Source organism: Leptinotarsa decemlineata, unplaced genomic scaffold (genome assembly GCF_025532065.1).
Source record: "Leptinotarsa decemlineata unplaced genomic scaffold, Ldec_3_MD MMD2_P_RNA_scaffold_5, whole genome shotgun sequence".
Classification (NCBI taxonomy): Eukaryota; Metazoa; Arthropoda; class Insecta; order Coleoptera; family Chrysomelidae; genus Leptinotarsa; species Leptinotarsa decemlineata.
In genome coordinates, this window is record NW_027412532.1 from 17,437,876 (window position 1) to 17,453,824 (window position 15,949).

The 15,949-nt window shown below is 37.5% G+C and overlaps 1 protein-coding gene across 1 annotated transcript in view; it reads left to right on the forward strand.

The window, feature by feature from the left end:
• LOC111504436 (venom allergen 5 2) overlaps positions 1 to 15,949 on the forward strand; it is a 101,086-nt gene that overhangs the window by 71,021 nt on the left and 14,116 nt on the right. Inside the window, exon 4 of the mRNA XM_074169649.1 lies at positions 10,428 to 10,512. Coding sequence (XP_074025750.1) covers positions 10,428 to 10,512 — 85 coding nt within the window. The remainder of the gene's footprint in view (positions 1 to 10,427; positions 10,513 to 15,949) is intronic.

A 15,949-nucleotide genomic window follows, 5' to 3' on the forward strand; every position in this document is an offset into this window, starting at 1 on the left:
CTCGAGGTACCAGCGCTCGAGGTCGCCCAATGCACGTTGCATATAGACGATCCCGAGCTCCCGACCCATGGAAGATGAGAGGAGAGCCGTGTCATCGGCGTAGAGGGATACCTTCACATGCTCGGACCTCGGAAGGTCGCTGGTGTAAAGAGAATATAGCGTGGGAGAGAGCACGGCCCCCTGTGGCACTCCAGCGAGGATCTCTCTGTTGTCAGACAGAGAGCCCTCTACTCTAACCTGAAATGTTCTGCCTCTCAGGAAAGACCCAATCCACCGGATCAGGCCCCGAGGCAGGTCGAATGCAATTAGTTTGTGAAGAAGGCCTTCATGCCAGACGCGGTCGAAGGCCTTCGAAATATCTAATAGAACTAAGTGGACTTTTTTGTTCCTGTTCAACTCCGCGATGGTGTTTTCGACCAGTCTCAGAGCCTGCAACTCAGTGGAATGCTCTCTCCTGAAGCCGAATTGCTCATCAGGCAGAACATTTCGGTCCTCAACTTCTTCGTTGAGCCTTTGGAGTACGACTCTTTCAGCTAGCTTAGCCGCCGACGAGAGTAGACTAATCGGGCGATAATTCTGCGGGAAAAGCCGGTTCTGCCCCTGTTTTGGGAGCATGACGACGACCGCATGTTTCCACCTTCTGGGGAAGTATCTTAGGGCCAAGGAGCTGTTGATGATGCTCAAAAGGCTCTCAACGCAGTTTTCCGGGAGCTTCTTCAACAACTTGTTAGTTATTGAGTCAGCCCCCGGGGCCTTCTTGGCTTTTGCAGCCTTGATGTAGCCCTTCAATTCTTCCACAGAAGCCGGACGAATGACATCATCGTCATCCTCCCTGAGGATACGGTGAACCCGATCTTCGAGCAGAATATCGCGGTCGATGTCGTCATTGTCGTCAACGTTAAGTTGAAACTGACGTTCCATCGAGTCAGCAAAAGCCAACGCTTTGTCGGCGGGGGAGTAGCATACTCCGCGCTCTCCGTGAATGGGTGAGGGAGCTGTCTTCTTTCCCTTGAGTCTTTTAGTGATTCGCCAAAGCTCGTCACCTCCAGGCTCAATGGATTCCAACAGCTCCTCCCACCTGTCATTTCGGTAGTCAATGATGGCCTGTTTTACTTGATTGGCCATCCTGTTTGCCGCTGTTTTGTCTCCTGGGAAGAGTGTTCGCTGATAGAGCCTTCTCAGGCGGTTTCTCTCTCGTATCATGGCTTTGATACGAGGGGGAAACTCATTATAGCTCTTCTGCGGACACTCCTCGCTGGAGGTGGCCGTTCGAAAAGCATCATTCACGGAGATCTCGAAGCGGTGAACTGCCGCGTCGAGTTCGTTGGGAGAGCGGAGACCCTCAGGAGGGGCGCGCATCTCTCCGAGCTGAGTTGTGAAGACATCCCAGTCCGTCTTATATCTCATGCAATAATCAGGGAAGGAAGTTCATCACCCAATACCAGGATTACTGGATTATGATCGGAGTCCAGTTCCGACTGAACGTAAATTTCGCTGGTCAGAGAGACATTTCTGAGAAGCGCGATGTCAAGCACGTCAGGCCTATACTGCCCGCGGTAGAACGTAGGTTCATCCGGTCCCAGCACGAGATATTCGTGTCTGTCGGCATGCGCATGGAGCGCTCGGCCGTTTCGATTGGTGGCTCTGCTCCATAGTCCGTGCTTGGCATTGAAGTCGCCAGCAGCAATTGTCGGAATATCACTACCCATCAGCAATTCATCCAGTGATTCTGGGAGTAAAAGATTAGTCGGAGGGTTATAGACAGAGATTAATCTGTGACAACCCCGTCTCAGTCGAATTTCGACCCCTACGGCCTCAGTTCCGTGTAACCGAGCACTGTCAATGCCGTATTGGACACACTGGAGGGATCGTTTGACAAGAATGCCAACTCCCCCACCAGCACGTCCAATACGTTCTCTATGGAAGAACTTGTAATTTGGAATGACAACGGATTCATTCCTCAGATGCGTCTCTTGGATTAGAGCCGCATCGATGTTATGTTCAATGAGAAAATTCTCAAAGTCAAGTTTCTTAGGTAGAAAGCCAAGACAAAATGAGAAAAACCAAGAAACTACTTGATAAAAATAACTGCGTAAACGCAAGCGAAACATAAGTGGAACCACCTATTGGTGTGACACCCAAGTCAACTTGCCAAGTTTTTATGTCAGTGTTGGTGGTTTGACCAATCAACCGACAACTGCGATAGCAGAAATTTGGGAAGCTAACCTGAAATGCCATCGGAAAACAAATCCATATGTTTCTAGAAATGATATGAAATCTAGAAAGGTTAATGCAGTCAAGCTGCTGGAAAATAATTCCATGAAAATTATAAAATGAATAGATAAGTACTTTTTGATCATTCTATATCATCTATTCATTTTTTGATTTTCATGGAATTATTTTCCAGCAGCTTGACTGCATTAACCTTTCTAGATTTCATATCATTTCTAGAAACATATGGATTCGTTTTCCGATGGCATTTCAGGTTAGCTTCCCAAATTTCTGCTACCGCAGTTGTCGGTTGATTGGTCAAACCACCAACACTGACATAAAAAACTTGGCAAGTTGACTTGGGTGTCACACCAATAGGTGGTTCCACTTATGTTGCGCTTGCGTTTACGCAGCCATTTTTATCAAGTACTTTCTTGGTTTTTCTCATTTTGTCTTCAATCGAGGACCGCCTGCCCGGTACTGACGATGCCCAATAGGCTGAAACAGCTGTCTACCGGTGGCTCTTAAATTGAAATCAATATTGGAATGATCAAAAAGTACTTATCTATTCATTTTTTGATTTTTATGGAATTATTTTCCAGCCGCTTGACTGCATTAACCTTTCTAGATTATATTTATTTATATATATATATATATATATATATATATATATATATATATATATATATAAATATTGTGTCTGAAAGTTACTTCTTTGCATGATCTACACATCCATGTATAGAGTTACTTATTTTCAAATTGATTACTTCCTTCCTTTCTTTGGAAGATTCCCTCTCCCTTTTTTTGTATCAAGATGGAGTAGTAGAGAGCCAAAAACTTTCTTTCCCAAAAATTAATCACTCCTTAAAATATAACCCCTTCAATTCAAATATATATAAATATTTCGTTCATATAGATGAGTGGGAAAGTAGGGATTCAAATAACAGAGTAATGATTGAAAATACTTTTAAATTCTATTTACTCGCAGTTCGATCGCTTCAAAAACACTTCACTAACTTTCTTCGGAAGTTTCTGATAATTCCTCTTCCATATTCTCCGTTTTACTATCACTGTCGTCATTTAAATCAATAATGAATTTATTTCCACCATTGATATGGAAGTGTCCCATCTTCATATACTCTCTGTGTTTCAATATTCAAATGCATCCGAATCTTATTCACTGGTATCTCTTTTTCGCATTGTTCACCATCGCTATTGGAATCACTACACTGAAAAAAGTCTGCGTTGTTATCACACTCGTTATTACTATTAGTACTTGTCTAAGGACGCTACATTTTGAACAAATAACAAAAATTTCAAGTAATTATAACTTCACCACTATCGAATTTCAACACTCAAATCGCGATCAGTTCCTGAACTGAACATTGACGACACAACGGCGGTAGTCATCGCTACATTCTATTGGTCACTGTAACATGACTTCAAATTTAATTTTATGACTCTTCAGCCAATCATAAAACTCGGTTAGTAAAAATTATCCAATACGAACCGCCAATTCTTCAGTCCACGTGGACTAATTCGTAGCGGCATTATTTCTTTGTATTGGTTTTTTTGGCCTTTGAGTTCGCCGATAGCTTTAAGGTGCAAGCACCTGCTACCAATAAAATATCGGCCGATTTTATACTGGCCGTCCAAAATCGGTGTGTGTGCAACTAGGGTAAGGCAAGAGTGTCAACACATATTAGTTGGTTCATTTGATGATACGCGGGAAATTTGTAGTGCTGGTGACTATTGATTGTGTAACGTTAAAATTAAAGTAAGTTTTATATATTTTTTGTATACCTGTATACTTCCTATTACACAAAGACCCATGTGAGTAATATTACACAGCCACATTTTTTTTTTCGAAAGAGACTAGTATTTTCTTGGACACCCTAACCTCAAAACATATATTTTAGGTTTTACTAGCCAGTGGTGTAGCATTTTATTTTTCAATGTCATTTCAGGGGCTACTTGAAAATAGTGCGAGTTTACAAAAGAAAGCCAGGAAGTCGAAAATATCGAGATTACGATGAAGAATCACTCCAGCGTGTGTTACAATTATATAGGCAAGGTAGCAACTTAAAAGATTCAAGTGAACAATTCAATATTTCCTGCATAACTTTATATCGAAAAGTTAAGGGCTTGCACACAAAATCAGTTGGAGCCCAACCAGCCTATCAGTTGAAGAAGAAAATCATCTTGCTAATGTGGTAAGTATTGCCGCAGACTGGGGTTTTCTGTGCGATTCAGATGACATTGAGGAAACCGAATGGAAAAACAAGTGCAACAATTCCGGGACAACCGACCAGGTGAAACCCGTCTATAAAAATTTTTACTTCGCCACAAAAATCAACTCTCGAAAAGGCTGTCGCAATCCATTAAAGAGAGTAGGGCCGCAGTTTCTCCGGAAGTAATTAATAAATATTTTTACCATTCAACAGAGAGCTTGAAGGATGTTCTACCTGATGCAATCGTCAACTACGACGAGACCAATTTCACGGACGACCCTGGCCGTGTAAAAGTAGTTGTTCGCAGGAGTTCTAAAATAGCTGAGAAGGTTATGGATACATCAAAGGCAGCAACTTCAGTGATGTGTGCATGTTCAGCTTCAGGGTTTATGCTTCCTGTCTACATTGTATACAAAGCTGATCACCTATGGAATACTTGGACGGAAAACTGACCTGCTAATGCCAGATATAATCGTTCGCTATCTGGATAGTTCGATGCCAATATTTTCGAAGACTGGTTCAACAAAATAATATTTCCATATTTTAAAACTCAACCACCAGGCCCAAAAGTTCTTATTGGCGATAACCTGTCGTCTGCTGTTATTACAACATGTGGAAAAAATAACATTCGCTTTATTCTTCTGCCGCCTAATAGTACTCAACTCACACAGCCACTGGATGTCAGTGTTTTTCGACCAATAAAGGCAGCGTGGAGGAAGATTCTACAAGAGTGGAAAAAACATAACAAGGGAACCATCAGAAAAGAAGTTATTCCCCGCCTTTTAAAGCAAGCACTAACCAAAGTTTCAACCACTAATGAACAAAATATCAAGTCAGGACTTGACTGGTATATGCCCAGTAGATAGGTACAAAATCCTAAATAGGTTGCCTAAAACAGACCAACAGAATTTGCAGCAAGCCACAGAAATTATTGATTCACTAGAAACAGTGTTCGAAAAATCTAGGTTTGAAACCGCAACTTCTGTTGGCAGAAAAAAAAAGTTATTGGGTGAAGCTGGTAAAAGTATTACGAAAGAAGACCTCGCTGTCCAGATACCGTCCGAGCCAGGGACCAAAAAGAAGCAAAATGGAAAAGCCACTTATTTACCATCATCGTCTTCTGAAAGCGACATCAGTGAAGAAAAAATTACAGTTGACAGCGATATGGATTCAGACCCTGATACATTTTCTGACGTAGAAGAAAAAGAAAACTCTACGATTATTGCAGACAGTTCTACCGAAATGAGAGGTTTCAATCCAGGTGATTACATTTACGTCGAAATGAAAACTCAAACCGGGACAAATAAACAATACGACACGACACTTACATGTGTAGTTTCTTAAGAATGAGCAACAAGATTAAAGGTGCTTATATTTTTCCAAGGGTTGAAGATATTGGCATTGTCGAAAAAAACGAAATAAAGAAACGGCTTCTATAATACGTAGTTCTGAGAAGAGGACTAATAAAATTCAAAGACTTAATTTAGAATGGTTGTACCTAGTTGTTTTTCTTTACTTTACCTAATTGTTTTCACTTAGTTTGTTAAAAGTGATTGATTTTTCAATAATTTGTTGTTTATACACTATGTACTTTTCAACAACGTAAATAAAATAACTATTTTTGCCACAAATCCCATATTTTTTTATTAAGTTACTACCCGCGGGTTTTATTAAAACAATTTGCGTTTCAAGTAGCCTCAATTGTGAGTATACTTGTATTTTAGATGCGATTTTCAAACAAATATCAAGTAGCCCCACAAAGGGACTACTTGAAAAAGTGTGTTTCAAAATTTTTTTCTCCAGTGTGGCGAGGGCTAGATTTTTTTTTAGTGTTACGCCTGATAACCATTACCCCAAAGTAATCTGAAATAATTTTTGTTTCGATGAACGTAGCTTTATTTCAACAAGGTAGAACGTAAAATCTGAAAAAGTGTATCAAGTAGCCCCGTTTTACGGTACTTAAGAAGTGCGCAAATGAACTCACACCGGTATTTTGCAGATTTTTCAACCTTACAAGAAAGGAGTTTTTTCTTCTTGTTGGAAGATTGCTCGCGTTCAGCCTATTCCCGAAGAAGGCAAGAAAAATCTTCCAATTGACTATAGACCGGTCGCTTACGGTAACAAAGATCAATAGGTGACCTCCTATCGTATGTCACCCATATTTGTAAAAACGCAACCAAGGAACATGTAGAATCAAGAGCTGTTGCGCTTGATATTGCTAAGGCCTTTGACCGTGTGTGGCATGAGGGTTTGCTGGCCAAACTTCGATGCTATGGCTTGCCGGACCATTTCTGTGTATGGATTTCCGTCTTCCTGAAAGAACATTTCCTGCAAGTGGCCATCGACGAATATCTCTCGAATACTTTTACTATCAACGCTGATGTTCCCCAGGCATCCATATTGTATTCAACCTTTTCTCTTATCGTGTATTAACGACTTATTGGAAAAAACTAAGAATACAATATATTGCTCTGCTGGATTCCAGGACATTGGTTGCATATCCACATCTTCACCGGCAGCGGGAGGTTGCATATCTTAATGAGGATCTAGAAGTGATTTCTAATTGGGGTGGAAGTAACCATGTTCAATTCAATGCCACAAAACCCAGGCATCGGTTTTCTCCAGAAAGATGAATGTCTCCGAGCTGGATATAATAATGACAGGACAATGTCGCTTTCTGCTTCGAAAAGTCTGTTGGAGGTTAAAATGGAAACCAATATGTCTTGGCACAATAATGTCGCTGGAATTAATTCCTTGGAGCTCATTTCATTCAAGAGATAAACCTGGTGAAAATACCTAGAAGTATACAAGAAATGTTGGATCACCTTATGATACGGTATTTGCACGATAATCGTAAATTTCAAAGTGATTCATGTAATTTTCAAAATAGTCAGGGAGTATTTGGTTATTACATTTTCGCTAGGGTGATTCAGACCAAGAGGTCCACTTTTATGGTATCCTTGATCTCCAGATTCAATTCCAGAAATCTATTCATGGTTATATCCCCAAAAAAGAGAGTAAGCACTACAACTTTGACGATGGAAATTCCTCAGGAGACACATGTGCAGTGGAGGCAAGTATAGGTCAATATCAACTGAAAAATCACCCGAGCTACGAGAGATACATAAATTGAATTTCAAAATATGTGGAACTAGGATTTTTTATATCTAATCTAGCAAAACATATCCCAGAGAGAGAGAGAGACTGACATTATCTTCGAAATGTGGTGGAAGCTACAAAGGCTTTATTGAAATATCATGTGGAAGATTATAAGATTTTGTTCAAGAATTTCTGATGAAACAAATCTGAAAAAGTGTATCAAGTAGCCCCGTTTTACGGTACTTAAGAAGTGCGCAAATGAAGTCACACCAGTATTTTGCAGATTTTTCAACCTTACAAGAAAGGAGTTTTTCCTTCTTGTTGGGAGATTGCTCGCGTTCAGCCTATTCCCGAAGAAGGCAAGAAAAATATTCTAATTAACTATAGACCGGTCGCTTTCGGTAACAAAGATCAATAGGCGACCTTCTATCGTATGTCACCCATATTTGTAATAACGCAACCAAGGAACATGAAGAATCAAGAGCTGTTGCGCTTGATATTGCTAAGGCCTTTGACCGTGTGTGGCATGGGAGTTTGCTGGCCAAACTTCGATGCTATGGCTTGTCGGACCATTTCTGTGTATGGCTCTCCGTCTTCCTGAAAGAACGATTCCTGCAAGTGGCCATCGACGGATATCTCTCGAATACTTTTACCATCAACGCTGATGTTCCCCAGGCATCCATATTGTCTCCAACCTTTTTTTTATCGTATATTAACGACTTATTGGAAAAAAATAAGAATACAATATATTGCTCTGCTGGATTCCAGGACATTGGCTGCATATCCACATCTTCACCGGCAGCGGGAGGCTGCATATCTTAATGAGGATCTAGAAGTGATTTCTAATTGGGGTGGAAGTAACCATGTTCAATTCAATGCCACAAAACCCAGGCATCAGTTTTCTCCAGGAAGATGAATGTCTCCGAGCTGGATATAATAATGACAGGACAGACTATGCCGCTTTCTGCTTCGAAAAGTCTGTTGGAGGTTAAAATGGAAACCAATATGTCTTGGCACAATAATGTCGCTGGAATTAATTCCTTGGAGCTTATTTCATTCAAGAGATAAACCTAGTGAAAATACCTAGAAAAATACAAGAAAAGTTGGATCACCTTATGATACGGTATCTGCATGATAATCCTAAATTTCAAAGTGATCCATGTATTTTTCAAAATAGTCAGGGATTATTTGGTTATTACATTTTCGCTAGGGTGGTTCGGACCAAGAGATCCACTTTATGGTATCCACTTTATGGTATCCTAGATCTCCAGATTTAATTCCAGAAATCTATTCATGGTTATATCCCCAAAAAAGAGTGTGAGCACTACAACTTTGACGATGGAAATTCCCCAGGAGGCACATGTGCAGTGGAGGCAAGTATAGGTCAATATCAACTGAAAAATTACCCGAGCTACAAGAGATACATAATTGGAATTTCAAAATATGTGGAATTAGGATTTTTTATATCTAATCTAGCAAAACATATCCCAGAGAGAGAAAGAGGATATTATTTTCGAAATGTGGTGGAAGCTACAAAGGCTTTATTGAAATATCATGTGGAAGTTTATAAGATTTTGTTCAAGAATTCCTAAGAAACAAATAGATGATGAAATGGGGATATCCGAAGGAAACTATGTGCTGTCTGGGTACACGCTTGGGTAAGCGGAAGTGTATGCAAATTGCATTGCACAAGAAATATTAATGTGTGGCATCACAAAGAAATGAGCACATTAATATACTTACAGATAGCCAGACTGCACTGGGGGTTTTGATAAACACGAAAGTAATATAGAAACTGGTCTGGCAACGCCGTAAAGAACTGAACAAACGGGTTGCTTGAACACTCAAGAGTCACAGGCAATGAAAAAGCGGACAAGTGTCTAGAAACGGATCATCGGCTCCATATACAGGTCCAAGATCAGCTGTTGTGGTACCGAAATCTTTGTTACGAGACCAGATAAAATGGATCAATAGAAAACATAAAGAATGCTTTTTGAATACAGTTGGAAAAACCTTCACAAAGGAAGAGTCATGAAACAACGATTTTAGAAAAGACTAAGGCAAATGCTGTGAGACAAAAAAACTTTCAAAATAATTATGGTTGATGTTGGAAAATACTGTTTGCAAAACTGAATTCATGGAATGAGCGTTGAGTTAAACTTATATTGTTAATTAAATTTCAATAATACTTTGAAATTGAAGAATCCTTCAATTCGTTTCTGCTCTCTTGAAAGCTCGTGAACTAGCTGACCGCTGGAGTCGCTGTTTCGTAGATGAAACCAAGGTGATGAGATATATCGAAACACTTCAGCTGAATATGTAATCCTCTGATTTTTAGGCAATGCCTTACTTATCCTTCTCTGGGTTCAAAACCACTTCTAAAACCCCTGTAACTTCATGATACTGTTACGTTTTCCCCGTGGGTTTGATGATAATTGATTACACTGTACAGTGTACAATCAAACTCAACTTCATTGCATTGCTACATTGACAATACAACACAAAGACTTCAACAGAAACTTTAGGCTAATATTCAAATGTATATCACCTCATTAAATCACTTCATACCGCGTTCTAAACTAAACTAAAACTTACTTCTGTTGGTAGTGTTTATATATCGTAATTGAAGTCTCTACAAATCTCTCGAAGCGACGCGTCATCTAGAACGATCTAGAAGCGCAAGTCGAGTTGAGCGCGACCTTGGCCAAGTCACAATCGATTGATGAAGACCAGTGGCGGACGGCCACTGTTGTTCAGGAGATGATTTACAATAGTACATTATATGTATTAGAAATATAAAATAAGCATCAGTATTGAACTTTTAGGAAAAAATTGTTGAGTACTACTTTAAATTCAGTACGTCATTCAAGAAACATTTTTTTTCAGAAATGGGATGAAGAACTTGCCAGCAAAGCTCAAAAATGGGCTAGCTCTTGTAACTCGGAAATACATGACCAACAGAGGAATGTGCGTAAGTATTTCTCATAAAATAAATGAGTAGTACGTTCATTCAAATTTAACAACTTTCTTCAGACACACAATTCAAAACATTTTTCTTCAGCCACTTTGTAATCATCGCACTAATTCCACTTCATTTCACTTTCGAATTGAAATTGTCATTCAATACAAGGTAATACCCTTTGGCTGAAAACTCAAAGGTTTCAAGATCTCAAAGTTGACATGCATATCCAAAAAAAAATAGAGAAATTACTGAAATTAGATACATTGTATGAAGTGTTACATGAATACGTTATGGATTTTTATTAAGTATCGGTCAACCACATCAAATATTGGTAATGTACAGTGAGAAAGAAATATTTTCGTAGATATGTTTGAAAAAAAGAGTTTGAGAAGATCTACATATTTTTTAAGAGTTATAGTCACTCATTCTCTTTGGAAGTTCCACCTCATTTCTTATTTTTATGAGTATAATGTATTTTTGCAAAAAATTAAAATGAATCAAAAAACTTATCGAAAGAAATTGCATTGAGGTTTCTTCATTGAATTAACAAAAAGATCTATGAAAATTTTTCAAAGTTCAGTTTAATACAAAAAATGTTTTACTGTATACAAAGACAATTTTTTTGATGGCCGGCAGACATTTAATTTTTTTCCTCACGATAAGTCGCTCGGTAACAGGACAACGATAAGTATCTACCCGAATAACAATAATAATAATAATATAAGAATATGAAAACAAGTGATTCGTTCAAGAAACATTTCATTGTGAGATTTTCTTTAAACAGTTTTACAAAAAGGCAACACGTGTTTCGCTATACAATAGCTTCTTCAGGTGAGTAAAAACACGCCTCAAGAAGCTATTGTATAGTGAAACGCGTGTTTTTATGAAAGTCTTTCTGTATACGTTATGGATTTTCATCAAGCATCGGCCGCTTCCATCACATATAATTCGTTCAAGCATGTTGCCAAATGCATGAATAACTTCAAATGGTATCAACTTAATATAATAGAAAATGATTTCCACATGGATCCTTTGCTTTCAAATAAATATGTGGTCAGTTGGTTAGTTTTGTATCAGTGTGGACGTAAATCGCCCTCTCTTACTCTTAACTTTTGAAAACGGCAAGATATCAAAGTTGGACAAAATTTGTATGAAAAGGAATAATTTTTAGTATTTTCTGATAAAATAGCTCACCAGTGTGAATTCACTCGCCGCAGAAAAGGCACTATCAACTTTTCTCTATTCAACGACCTTTTCTGTTTTGAATTTTGGTAACCAGTTGCGCAGTTATTGGAAAGTAGTGGTGTTTTCTGGCGTTCAATCGTATTCGAGCGTGTATTCGAAGTGACGTTATTAGTAATAATAATAAAAGTAAACCTTTCAATTTTCTCCAACCTCAATTAGAATCGGATAGAACTTCCCAGCTTTGTTTTGTACATTCTCACAACGTATTTGATTCAAAGTTTTCAGCACTTTATAAACTATAACTATCAAAATAAAGCAGAAACTGACAGCTGACGTAACGTTAAGGCAAATTCCCTTTCAAAACCAACCTCACTTTAGTTTTGAATCATCATGAATATGTATCAAATCATAGTTGATGTGACGTCATTGTTTCCACTCAGAATGTGAATCACCGATGAATACGTTTTGAACACATGAGCGACAGAAAACGCCTTAGTAAAAATGTCAATTGGTAACTTTGCCAACAAAATAGGATTGAAGCAGCTCAAAAGTTAATTATCACAAGTTACCCAAATTTTGTAATCTGTAAGACATTTTTCAGGGAAATAAATCGTATTTAGAATATAATCGAATCATAAAAAAGCACATTTCTGTTTCTGATCCCATTTGGGATTTTTTGTGATATACTGTGTAGATAAGAATCCACACCGTGTTACCCGAATATTGTGTTAGCTTGATAGCTGTCACTATTCATACTGATAATTCGCTACATTTAATTTGGTTTAAATTTTCAAAAATGCTTCACTTCGGATCTTTAGAGGAAAAAACCCTTATTTACACCAAGACCTGCCGTAATTTTCATGATGCAGAAAAGGTGTTCAATACAAGATTTCCTGATAATCAGATTTACGAAAATATCTCAGAAGAACTTCAGCTGAAAGTGTGGATAGAGCTAGAGGAGCTGAAAGAAAATCTATCTCGGACAAGAAACAGAAAACGTTTCGCCTGTAGTGAATAACCACCAGCTATACACGATGAAATAATATCCCAAAAACCTTCGTCAAAAATTAAATCAGATAACATAAATTCACCCTAAATGAAATGAATAAAAACACTTTTGTCTAAATAACACTGGTAAATTTCATTTATACGACCGGTTTCGAGTTTGACCCCATTATCAAGTATAAAACTGCTCGTATAAATAAAATTTACCAGTGGTATTAGGACGAAAGTGTTTTTATTCATTTCACTTGAGTGATCATGAATTACCATGAAGTAAATAAGTCACCTATAACACATATTCAATAAATTCACCCCTATAAACTGAAGATACTACGTGAATCAAATGACAGAAGAATGCAGTTTTGTTTTTGATACAAATCGAAAATGCATAAAAAGTATTCGTTAATGTGACTAATGCACTTTTTCCAAACGAAAATGTCAACCACCAAAATATGCGATTTTGGTTTGACATACACCCAGATATTTTTCGAAAAGATCATAAATTTCTTGGAAAAATAATGTATGGGCAGGATAATTTTGGAAAATCATATTGTCCCAAATGTGTACACGAAAATCTGAAGTCATTTATTCACGGATTCCAGAAATGTTGGCCAACAATCGAGATGAATTCAAAAATCCAGTTGTTGTCCAACAAGATGGTGCGCCTCCACATTATTCAGACCTATAGGGGATCAGTAGCCGTGGTCCGCTTTAATGGCCTATACATTCACCGAATTTGACTCCTATCGATTTGGTCCTTTGGGGCTTTATCATATCCAAAGTTCATGTTAGACAACGTGAGACAATACTCCGAGACAGATCTACCCAAAATTGTGCTAGCATTACTACAGAAACATTTGAACATTTTCGAAATAAGTTCGAAAAAGACTACTTTACTGTCAATCTCCTGATGATACTAACTTAGTCGGCGAAACGTATATTGGGAGACAGTGTGTTTGTTATAATGTGAGAAAATTATTTTGTTTCGATTTATTCCAATTCTACCTATCGAAATGATTAGTTACCTTGTTTGATTGGGATTTACATACTTCGACCAAAATAGGCTCCAAAACAAAAGTTGTAACACATTAGAACTTGTTGACCAAGCCAATGAAAACTTTTAAGCAGCTTCGAAAATAGTAAAAAAAAACTACTTTCTTGAAAAATTTCAACCATTAGGCTTCTATAGTTAGCCTGTTACTCTGTCGAAGATGTTTTAATCAAATAATCACCGCAAGTCATGCAGGAAATTGTTAGAAAATTAACTATTTCAGTAATGTTTACCCTGACTAGCTCAGGAAGAGTGTTATTCCAAGAACTTTGTATTGACAATGTATGACAATCAAATATTACTCTCATATAACCAAAAATGGATGGATTACTGAAGATATCAAGGAGGAAGGTAGACAACTGAGAGAACTTTACCGATTAATAAAAAATGCAGATAATGACATGATACAATTTTGCCGAGATAAAAAAAGGAGCGTGAAAAAAAAATATGTATGTGCAAGAGGAAATACTATCAGAACAAAGTTTTTAGCCCAGAGAGTATAAAAGGTCAAAAAAAACAAATGTGGAAAACTGTTAGTGAACTAACTTGAAAAGGAAATAAACAATATTCTCAAGAAATGTACATTGGATATTAATTGATAGGGGATGAATCCATTATAGCTAACGAATTCGCCAAACATTATTCATCTGAAATGCCAAATAGTTTGAAACAATATTTTAAAGATATCAACCTTCCGGGGACTATTGATCTCGTCGGTGATTTGGATAGTTTTTATTTTAACCCTGTTATTCCATCGGAAGTTTACAATGTTATTCTTGGAGTCAGAAACAAAAATTCCACTGGCATGTACTGTCTCTCGACAAAAATAATTCTGAGAATATATGTGAACCACTTACATCAACAAATCTGTGAAAGACGACATTTTTCCAGATATTTCGAAAGTAGGAAAAATTGTTCCTCTCTTGAAAAGAAATGATCCCTTGTTGATTGACAACTACCGCCCAATAACTATTCCTAGTGTGTTGAGCATAGTAATTGAAACAACTAATTCCTGTCTCAACGAAACATAATGTAATCAACAAATGTCAAAATGGATTTTGCCCCAGTAGATCGACGGAAAGTGCGACTACAGCTTTCTTGGAAAATATCTTTAGAGGAATTGACAAAGGAAAGTTTGTGGCCGCACTCTTCTTCGATTTATCAAAGGCTTTTGATTCTATAAACTTCAATATACTGGCCAAGAAATCTAGTGCAATTGGAATTCGAGGTAAATTTCTATCTTGGATTATGTCTTAAATGAAATTTTGAAAGATGTACTCAGAATGGGATAATGTAAACTCGAATACTTATGACTTGGAACTTGGAGTTCCACAAGGTTCAGTCTTTGGACCATTAATGTTTTTACTATACATAAATGATTTACCACAACATAGCACTACTTCGATAGTTCTTTTTGCCGATGATACTTCTATTTCCATAGAAGCCGACAGTCTTTTGGAAATTCAAGAAAAATTTAATGTAATAAGTCAGAATTTCTCAAAGTGGTGTCAAAGAAATAGACTTATAGTCAATGCAGAAAAGATAGTATTGGTACAGTTTTCTCCAAGAAAAACTGTGGAACATACACGTAATTTAAATAACACGAATATATAACCTTCAGAATCCACAAAGTTTTTAGGAGTTCACATCGACCACTCATTGAATTGGCAATTTCAAGTCGACTACGTGAGTAACAGACTTAATAGCAGTTTCTATGAAGAACAACTGTTAAATGTTTACTATGCTCTTGTGAATTCTGTTCTATCTTATAATGTGATCTTATGGGGAGACGCAACAAATATTAACAGGGTCTCTGTTGCTCAGAAAAGAATAATTCGTTTGCTTTACAATCTACGTGATACTGATTTATGTAGACCTGTTTTCAAGCAAAGGAAGATATTAACAGTACCTTCTCTCTATATTTATAACTGTCTGCTCTTTGTGAAAAAACGCGAACTCCAATCAGAAACTAACTCACAATGTCATAATTACGCAACAAGGAACGGGAATTTAAACTACAACAACATCGTACAAAATAATTCGGTTCCAAATTTTTCAATTGTTCATCTTCCGGCCTAAAAAGTGTAGCATCAATTTAAGTATTCAAACGGAGAATCAGAGAATATCTCATAGATGATTGTTTTTACAATATTAATGATTATTTTAAATATTCACATTCGCCAATCAACTATTATGTACATGTATAAA